The sequence below is a fragment of the Buceros rhinoceros genome, unplaced genomic scaffold, assembly GCF_000710305.1.
Source record: "Buceros rhinoceros silvestris isolate BGI_N320 unplaced genomic scaffold, ASM71030v1 scaffold8351, whole genome shotgun sequence".
In the NCBI taxonomy this organism is placed as follows: domain Eukaryota; kingdom Metazoa; phylum Chordata; class Aves; order Bucerotiformes; family Bucerotidae; genus Buceros; species Buceros rhinoceros.
The window spans coordinates 11,667-22,214 of NW_010393623.1; the positions used below are offsets into that span (position 1 = coordinate 11,667).

General features: G+C 46.5%; 1 protein-coding gene across 1 annotated transcript in view; it reads right to left on the bottom strand.

Annotated features, from left to right (window-relative positions):
* The window catches only part of TBX5 (T-box 5), a gene marked incomplete at its 5' end in the record, with an annotated part of 21,460 nt that extends 11,250 nt beyond the window's left edge, over nt 1-10,210 (bottom strand). The window contains one exon of the mRNA XM_010144917.1: nt 10,119-10,210. Within this exon, the coding sequence (XP_010143219.1) occupies nt 10,119-10,210 (92 nt within the window). The remainder of the gene's footprint in view (nt 1-10,118) is intronic.
* Nucleotides 10,211-10,548: the final 338 nt, after the last annotated feature.

A 10,548-nucleotide genomic window follows, 5' to 3' on the forward strand; every position in this document is an offset into this window, starting at 1 on the left:
GAGACATTTCTCCAAGCACATCAGCAATGCAGCTAGACAAGATTATTCCTGCCCTGCAGCAGGGAGAACTCAGGCTGAGTAAGGAGTGTCAGAGACTTTAGGTGAGGTGCAAGCTTCCTCCTGGGCTCTCCAAGAAGCTGGGTGCTCCCTGAACCCAAGGACTTGCTAAAACATGTAAAGATCAGGCAGTACGGCAGCACCTCGCAAAGTGCCACCAGGCTCAGAGCAGCCACAAACCAGAGTCCAGATTCCAACACAAGCTTTCTTCTTTGAGGCTATAACCATTGGACCAAGCTGGCTTTGAGGTACCCTACTGCCCTGCCCAAAATCATTGGGCTGGAACAAGCTTCTGAAATCCCATCAACAGGCTCACCTGGACACTTACACACAAAGGAGAAGACCTGAATCTGATTACACCACTTAGCTTCTCTATTACTGTAGCAGCTCAGAACTTGCTTACAAAATTTAACAACACCAATTATGTAAACCTACTCGCTGCAGGGAGCTTTCACCCAAACCGTTCCTCTGGTGGCTGCCAGAAACATCAGCAACCAAGCTGTAATGGAGGAAAAACTCACCCAGGAGCTCAAAACCAAATAAATGTGTCTCTTATTGTGCCACAAAATCTTTCCAAACCGTGGGTACTGGTGGCTTGCCAAGGACAGACTATTCCAAAGGTGGGGTTTCTTGCCTTGGAAGCAGGAGCATGGCTTTCCACCCCCCTGGGCTGGCTGAACAGGAATCTCTTTCCCAGAACTGAGGTCCAGGTTGTGCACAAGAAACAGGAGAGAGATGGTCTAGGATGAAGCAAAGACATATCCCTCAGAAACACAAGACAGCAATGGATGCCAGGGTACAAGGTGGGCCTCAGAGGACCTTTTTGCCTGTGGATACCCAGCTCAGCATTTCCACACCAAGAGCTCTTGCTGGAGAGCAGCTTTTCAGGAAGGTCAAGAACTATGGCCTTCAGATATCGTGGGTTACCTTCAGATCTTCCAGCTTCTAGGGGATCTCCAAGCTCTACTAGGTCGTGGTTTTGAGCTGTCTGCTCCTGTCAGGCTGCACCTTCATAGAGCAATCCTCACAGAAATGGTACCAGCACAACAACCCAAAGCTGCATCCCCACCACATTTCCCTTCCAAGGAGACAACCCACAGAGAGGTGACACATGGACCTTTACCCCTAGCTCTCCTCTCTAATGAAAGGCTGCTGCATGGTTCCTTCTTCCTTAGCTCCAATGCCACCAACACCCATGACAGAAATGACAGAACCTCATTATTTTTTTCAGTAGGGAACCTGTGAGCTATGGTGGAGAAGGAGGAGGAACATACCATGATCACCAAGTTCTCTGGCCTTTTTGGAGGATGTAGAGATGACTGCTCTCACAATTTCTCCCTGCTTCAGTGGGAAAAATTTGGGTGTTTCTTTGGGATGTGGGATTAGATCTGCATGAGGGTTTCTTACAACGAGTCCTCACAGTAGCTCACACAGACCCCATCAACATCAGACCCGCGCTGTGAGAAGCGCCACACAAACATGAAGAAGCCATCCCCACCCTAGATACTTCTCACCTAAATCAATACTTTCTCTCAGAGAGCTGAGAAGGAAGAAATTTAACAACTTCATTGTTTTTTTCTTGATAAAAATAAAAACTTTTCTTTCCGTAAAGGAGCTGTAGGCCTCAGATAGCAATATTTTTACCCTGAATACCAGCAAAGGTGGTCAGGATCCCACATTCCCATTGTGCACTGAGGACCAAATTCCTTTCAGACTGCATTTCCCAGGGGACCCAACAGCCTCCATGGCCATGAGAGGACCACAGTGCCCTGCAGGAGACACAACACCAGCAGGGAATCACACCAAAGAGGGAACAGGCTGGAGACACCAAGATTCCACAGAGCAGTTCCCAGGAGGTATCACAACGACCGCTCTCCAGACCGAAATATTTCCATTTCAGTCAAAACAAGTTGGGTGCTGTATTTGCCAAAAAATCAACCATTTGAGGAGGGAGAGAAAGGAAAGTATTTTCTAACTAAATATCTAAAATACTCCCTTTCTTTCACTTTGCCATTTTTCTATCATTTCATTTCTTTGCTATTTATCAAAGGCAGTGACCTCCGTATTTTGACTTTTTTCTTCTTTAGAGGAGCTGAGCTCTAATCAAGAGATATCTTTGGTACCTTGTAAAGCAAAAGTCATCTAATTTTATACTTAACACTTCTACTGCTTCCTGAGCCCACTCCACATGCAGCGTGCACAGCTACTATTTTCATTTTTCCTTCAGTCCTTAATAATATATCCAATTTTTTTTTTTTGGTGCCTAAAAGTCACTGTTCTCAAATTAGCTGGTTGTAATCCTGGGCTGCAGGTTAATGGAATTAAAGTTTGGTTCACTGCTGCCACAAAATGACCAGAACTTTGGCTGTCCAAAAAAAAATTGTAGCAAAGTAGGAAGGGAAAAAAAGCATTAAATCTTGACTTACACAGGCAATATAGGAAATTGTCCTCTCAGCAAGGAAGAGACTGTTCCCGAGCCAGAACGTGAGTTAGTTTTACACAGGAGTGTTAATAGGCTACTTTTCTTTTTTTTTTACATTAAAAATTGTAACATTAGAGGAAATAGTTTTTTTCAAACAAGATGGTTGGGGAAAGAACTTACAAGGCAGGAAGCTGTCACTGGTCTATTTAAAGTCTGGAGTCGGTGTATGACGATAGCAGAGGGGGACAGGGAGGACGGGGGGAGGTGCTGTATGGGTTCTACACAACTGGGCTCCCAGCTGAAGGGCCACCAGGAGAGAATATTACTTTGATTTTCATTAAAGCTTGGGGAAAAACATCAGGGATGAGGTCTGTGTGAAGGCACTCAGTCCTCGAGTCTGGGCTCCGTTCTTAACTCCCACCTCACTAGAAGTTTCCCAGACACGCAAGATCAGACACCGGTTCTGCATAACCGTTGCCTGATAGCACAGAGATTCCTCTTCAGAGTTCATCGTACAACCCCAGCCCTACAGATCAGGCCTTACAAGCAAATGCTTCCTGCATTTCCCAAGCGCTTCCACCCAAAGCAGACCTCTGCCAGGTGGAATTAGCAAATTTGGGCTCATTTTCTCTCACGTCTTCCCCCTCCCCTGGCCAAGCGAAGCCCCCACCATGACAGACTCAGGAACTCCATTAAGACCACTAATGCCACAAATTCATATCTAGCAAAGAATTCAAAGGAGCAAATTGGCCTCTGCAAACTAATAAAAACTGTAGAAAAATTAAAAATAGAGACCTTCACAGAATGACATCCAGTCCACTTCCTTGCTTACCACTATGCTGTAAGAGCGTAATAATTTTCCAGGTATTTTCACAGGCAGACTTGACGTTTCTTAATGTACCAGCCAATGCTTAGTAAATGCAGCTGCCAGACAAAAACCTCGTTAAACATCTCTGTGAAGATCCACGGTTTATAACCAGGAAGCTTCTGCATTAAAGCATCCAACCCCTACTGGCTCTAAGCACATGGTTTTGGAAGATGCTTCTGCTATTCCTGCAACAAAGTGTTATACACCAAGGCTTTCCAGAGCTGCCGCAGAGCGTGGTAACAGGACTTCAAAAGTCTCGTTAAATGTCACTTTCCAAGGATCATACTGATATCTCTTTGGGGTCAAGATGAAGCATGGTATGGAAGAGGATTTCCCCATAGTTAGCTGCTGCCATGTTCTTACAGCGTCCTTCAAAGCCCCTGAGCTGTCTAGATCTTGCTCACAACTGCAATTCCTGGCCTAAAATCTGACCAAATCCTAAATAGTCTAAATCAGTCTATCAGTGACCAAACACAGTGATTCCCCTCCACTCTTCCATTGCCAGGAGATTCTAACTCCCCTGTAGTCAGCCACTACAACAGGACAGATGTTTGCTGTCCTACCAGTCCTGTCCCCACCACCCTCCCAACACCCGTGGACACACCCGCGCAGAATCAGCCCCCAGTTCCAGATGTGCAAAGACAACTCCAAGGCATTTGTGCTTATAATTCCCAGGCCACTAGTTGCTGTCCTTCCTGATGAGACTCAAGAGCAGGAAAAAAAGGAAAGGGAGCCATGACAGACAGGGCAAGAGGAAGAGAAAAATAGTGGCTGGAATAAATTTACCATCTCCCAGGAAAAAAACATAAACCAGAAAACAATTCTCAATGTGCAGTCACTTCAGCTTATTTCCAGCATATTGAAAGAAAATTGAACCACTCTCAAGGGACTGTCTGGAGAGTCTGAAGTGGATAAACTACAGTAGAAAAGGACTTGGTAAGAGAGGAACTACTGGGTTGCCTTCAGTCTTACTCTCGGATCAAATATGAGCTCTCTCCGCATGGGGACTGCAGGCCAACCCCACAGAAAATAATAGTGGATGTCTAGTAATGCAAGTCAAAACGTTCACTGAGAAATACGGGAGGCTGTTCACTGCAACATTCTCTGCCAGCATATCAAATGTCCTCACCCTCTTGCCAGAATACGAAGGGGTCCAATAACCCTGGTTTGGGCGCACGCATGGTATGTTAACAACCAGCGCTTCCAGCACTTGTCTGAGCAGTGCAGCCCAGAGAGACCACTGCAACAAACCCAAGAACCAGCAGAATGAAGAACCAGTTAGACATCTAAAGCTATTGTTATCAGGCAAATAAAAAGCTAGATTCCCGCAGACAAACACCGCTGTTCATGTTGGAGCAAGAGGAAAGCAAGAGGAGATGGAGAACGGACATTGGCCAGAGACAGCATCAACATCCCTTCGTGCCGAGCTGAGCTTCTGCAGATGGGGTCCTGCCACAAAGATCTCCTGAGGATGAGGCAATGGAGGAAACTGCAACTACGCTATGTTTCTTGAGCTGATTTTCTCACTTTAAAGGAGCTGTGGGTACCCTCCAGTGAAGTCTGTAGAGCCTTATTTAGGATTTCATCTGAAGTCCGTCAAATTCTATACAATACAATTCAAGCCTACAGTTTCCACTGGGGCTTTGATGAGGAAAATTTCCTTGGGGACTTCTGCTGGAGGAAAGCATCATCTCTCCAACAGACATTACAACTCTAAGTCTCACACTGAAAATGTTTCAGACAGCACGTGGCTCTTCAGAGATTCCAGTGACAGAACATGGGAAACGAAAGCAGATGTAAACATACAAAGAGGAGATGCAAGAGCAGCAAGGTCACAAACAGTGGACCAAGATTTAGTTGCAGTAGTCAGACCAGTACCTGTCAGTCCAACGTGATGGTAGCGTGCCAAGGTAGAGACTAGAGGCTCACCCCCTGTTTTACTGGCACCCTAAAACGCACCGTCTTCTCCACTATGCCAGCTCCGAGTCGCAGTACTGATTTGACGTGCTTTGCGTCTGGCCCAATTTCTGTTCTCAGTTACACCACAAAATCTTTGGAATAATTCCTTTGGAGCCAGGAAGACTAATGCAGATTAATGCCAAAGGCAGCAAACTACGGCTCAGGATCTTTGCTGGAGAAGACACACATAATGTCAAACTACACTGCCACTCTCCCTTGTCAATGGATCATTCTGGATCTTTGTTTCACTTTGAAAGGGCCCAGGATACCCATCAAGGGAGCCAAGGGCCACTCTTTCACATAATCGTCTTTCCTCTAAATTACATTAATTTGAATGAACAGTAGCTACAGCCTGAGACTTTCAGAAGCTCTTCAGGACCCATAATAACTACTGAGGACAATGGGAGATGCAGACAACTACCAAGAATTGGTTAAAGGGTTTAATCAAATTGCCCTTTTACAGCGCTCTAGTCCCAGACCCACAAACACTCCTCCCCTGCTGTCTTTTGTCAGTCACGGATTAAAGGAAATAAACAAAAACTGTGCCTGCATGAAGCCCCCCAAAACAATCACCCAACAGCTATGGTTCACCAGAACAGCTCCACTGACTCACATGGATGGGGAACTTCAGGGCAAAGCCCTACACTGGCATCTGCAGTGCAGATCTCATCGTCCCCCTGCATAAACTTCACCCTCCACAGATTTCTGCTGCCTGTTTTGCTCTTGCTCTCCACACCACATTCTCCTTGGCACAGCCAGAAGTTCTAAGCCAAGACAAAAGGAGTTTTTACAGTACAGAGAGGCAAGAGATCCAGAAGAAATACTTTGCCTAAAATTCCCAGCATCGCAACCACATAGTTTTTGCCTGATTTATGTTTTTCAATTGCAGCATGACCACAGGAAACAGATGCGGTATAACTCAGACCCTCTACACATTTTGCTCTACTGTGTTTTCCTTTTTAATTTTTAAATCAAGGAAAGAACAAACTTGATCTCACACTCAGAAGCTTGAAAACCTTCAAAAACCTGTGCTCCCAGAACGCTCATCTTGCCAAAGAAACTGCTAAAGGGGTCCCGTGTGTCTCAGGGAAGAAAGGCAGTGGCAGGAAAATGGATGTGTGTCAGAAGTCTGTGTTCACTGGAATTTGGATCTCTCTGGAGCTCATGGCTATTCTTTTTGAAAGAAATCATCTGCTGCTGACAGGCTCACAATCACTACTGATACTGATCACAACAACCCCGTTGTCTACCTGGACAGACTTACTAACTTTTCTTCTGGAAAAGAGGAGAAGAAAAAACCCAATGCAGAGGCCTTGCAAAGGAGAAAGACATGGAGAGGGACGGACTTGCAAAGACATCCCCAGCCACCCTGCAAAGCTCCAGTCCTCAGAGGCCACTCGGTCCAACACAGAGATGGAAGGAGTTCTCGACGAGGCACCCGAGACCTCGTTCTGAGCTCACTCTTGGCATGGGAAGTTGTCTCTCTTCCCTGCTTTGTCTTCCTTCCTCTCAGCCCCACTGACTGCCAAGGGTAGGTGGTCAATGCACAAATCAGGCCAAGTCCCCGCTGGCAACTAGGACTACTTCCACTTCACCCCACTGTAGGACCCGCTCCGAGGCGAGTGAAATCACTCTGGACTCAGCAAACTGGTCTCCCTCCCATCCTCGGACAGCCAAAGATGCGAGGAGGCCACCAGAGCTGGCCAGATGGCAGTTCTTTCTGTTAGGATGGACTTTAGCTCATGTCATTTTAGCTACTGAAAAGGCAGGCATCTGCTCGCAGCAAACCAGTCAGACTGCAGGTGAGCCAGGCAGAGGGAGGGCTCCTCACCCACCCTGCCATCCATGGGGCGAGCTCTCAAAGCAGATTTGCTCTCTGGAAGAGACCACCACACTCTGCTTAACGCAGAGGGAACCTAGACACCAGCCCAGCCTGGGGACGCTGCTTTAGATGCAACCTTCAACCACCACACCCCTCCTCCCATCCGAACTAAGCCCCACGCAACACTTCAGGACCTGAAGGTTTAGTGCCGGAAGCACATCTTCACCAGGACTCAGGCTCCAAGGCTGCTCCGAGGAGTGCGAGAGTAGGAGTGTGATCAGAGGGACACGCTTTGGCCATAGCTGGGCCAAAACGAGCCTTCGCAAAAACGAGATGCCACCAGCCAGCTCATGCTCCCGGCTGGGTCAGTGCTGCCTCTCAGCCTCATCTACTGGGGTTTCCTTCTCCCAGGGTTGCTTCCAGCTGGGAGATACCCGCTACAACAACCCTGTGCTGGGAATTAAGAAACATCTGCGATTTAAGTAAAGAAAACATGGAGGTGCCAAGGCTTTCCTCAGCATGAAAAATCCATTCCCTCCATGACTATACCCCTTACTGAGATTATCAGTGACCTGATGATTGTCAGGTCGCCACTTCCTGCTAAAAAAGGCTATGCCCTATTAAAAAGTGTGGGTTTTCTGGCTACGTTTTTTTCTATAATAAAAGAACAGCACTAAAAAAATACATCTCACCATATTCTCCAAGGGCATAGAGAGACATAACTCCCCTAAAGCCAAGATTTACTTTTACCTGCCAGCGGGGGAGTGGGTCCATTGCTGGGAAACAACTGCACTACATTGGCACACACATACATTTATATATTAAAATATATTTTCATCTATTTAATTGTACTTTAATATATACTTGTATGTTAAACCTGTATAAAAGGTAAGTCATACTTCTCTAACATACTCAATCCTGAATGGTTCTTCATCTTATACAGGCAATATTTTTAATATAAATTATTTTATATATGTTTTCATATATTTTTTATATAATTTTGTAAGTATTCAGATGTATTATAAACCACAAAGGTGGGTGCATATTTGTCTAATACTTCCAACTTTGAATGGGCCTTTATTTTACTGTAGTCTTATCTTTACTATGATCTTATCCTGCTTTCCCTTAAAAAAAAAAAAATTAATCCTTTGGCTATTGGTACAGGGGATAAGTTATTAAGGAACTGAGCATCAGAAATTATCCTGTAAAGCCAACACTGTGGATTTTAACCCTTTCAACCCTGCCAGGTCTGCGGGGCTGTATTTATATATTCCAAGTGGGTTTGTTCACTGTATCATTGGCTATGCCCGCAGGCCCGCATAAAAATGCCAAGCGATTTTTAGCAGGAGCTCAGCATGGCTCCGTGCCATGCTCTTCATATGGCATGAAGCTCTTCTCATAGTCCTCACTGTTTTACCTCCTCCCTCCCACTCCAAGAAAACCCGCGATGAATGTAAACCTTCAAATCTTTCCACCGACCGCAATGAAAGGGTAGTTTAGCAGCAAAAATGCGCGGAGGACATCGGTACTCCAGTTCCAGGAGAGGCTGGGAGGCTGGTACGGGACGAGGGGAAAAGCTGTTTCAAGTGGTAGCGCACTCGTAAATAAATAAATATTGACATATCATGCCAGGGTCTGTGTTGCCCTTGGAAAAGGCAGGCAGGGAACACAGGGCACATTCAGAAGACCACAGAGATTATTAAGATAGAGAAGAGTAAGCGTTATATATCAGGGATTTTTATATACATTGGCTTTTCTGGCCTGAAAATGTTTGTACACAGGAGTACATTTGCCCACCTGAGCAGGGTTCTGGGTGTAAGCATTCACAGGATTACAGGCATTATTTGTTGCCCGCCAGCATGATTTGTGTGGTTACACAAGGCCATGCTCAGTCACCAGCAACGGAAACCAGAAGAGACTCCTGCATCTGCACTCCAGCTTGCAGTGGCCACCTACAGCCAGCTCCTGGGCTGAGAGCCCTCCCAGCAGAAGGTCACAACTCGGGTCCCTACCACCCTCCACCGAGAGCCGGCTCTGCTGGTCCTGGAGAATAAGGATCTGAGTCACTTCTGCCCTCCCGGATGGAAAATGCTATACTGAGCACCTACATCTGTCTTAGATATAATCATGGGTATGGCACCAGTCCTGCAAAACATTTGCACCAGGAAGCAACTTGACACATGGACAAAGTTCCAAGTGAAGTGAAGGGCACGAAGTTAATTACTGGCAGGACCTGACATTTAGAAAAGGACCTTAAACAGGATTTAGACTTGATTTTCAGCTTAAATACTTATACCCAAAACTAAGATTCAAAAAGAACTCTTCAGCCACCTGGCCCCCAACATTTTCTGTTACCTTCCCTCTTCAACCTGAAATCGCTATGTCTACGCTCCTGCTCTGCACATCCAGAACTAACCAGGCAAACACTGCCCTCCTGCCAGTGACCCTCCAAAAGCCAGAAACCAGCATGACATACAACTCCACACCAAGATCTCCAGGGGCATCTGGAGCACCCTCATCAAACCTGCTCCCGGAACAAGGCTGTGAGCTTTGTCTTTAAATCACTGCCACCCACAGCTCTTCTGCAGCAGCCTGAGGACCAGAGGTTCTCAGAGCTCTCAAGCCTCTTGCTGCTTTAAACAGGTTTAAGCCCACGTGCAGCCACGGAGACATCTGTTTAGCACAAAGATAGAGGCTGTTCTGGATGGGGACACGTCAGAAAGAAATACAAGGTTCCTGCGGCCAAGAGGACAACCCACAAGCGAGAGCCTGCCTCTGGAACCCAGCAGTTAAAGCATTCACCTCGGAGTGGGATGTCCTGGACTTTGGCCCCACATCCTGATGATATTGATGTAAAATGCACATGCAGATGCCAGAGAAGGGACTGCCACTAAGTCCTGGCTTAGCTCAAGCCACAAGTGACATGCAAAGCAAAGCCCAGGCAGCATTCATGGTCCTGAAGAGGTACCCACGACGGAGGCACGTGTTACCTCTGCATCCTGGACATCCTGTGGAGCTCCATGTCGTCACTGCCGCGGAAACCTTTCGCAAAGGGGTTGTTCTCAATCTTTAACTGGGTGATCTGAAAGGAAGGAAACGCAATGGGTTCATTGCAAGTCCAAGGCATGGCCTGGGAGAGAGGGGATATTGTTTATTAAACCCAAGCCAGTAGGGTTGGGTGGGGGTGGAAAACACAGCTTTCAGAAACTCAAATCATCCTTCAGCTCAGGCACCAACCACTCCAGATGGGCCTTGCTCTAGAGCTCTCCACTGGAAAAATATCTCCTGTCAACAACCTCTCGCTTCTCTCAGGCTCGCCCCATAAGTAACACGTGGGACTGCACACACACAAATTTCTCTCTGGAGAAAATCTGCTTTGTTAGACTTACTTACTTTCTTATTGCTGTTGGAAGAGGAAGG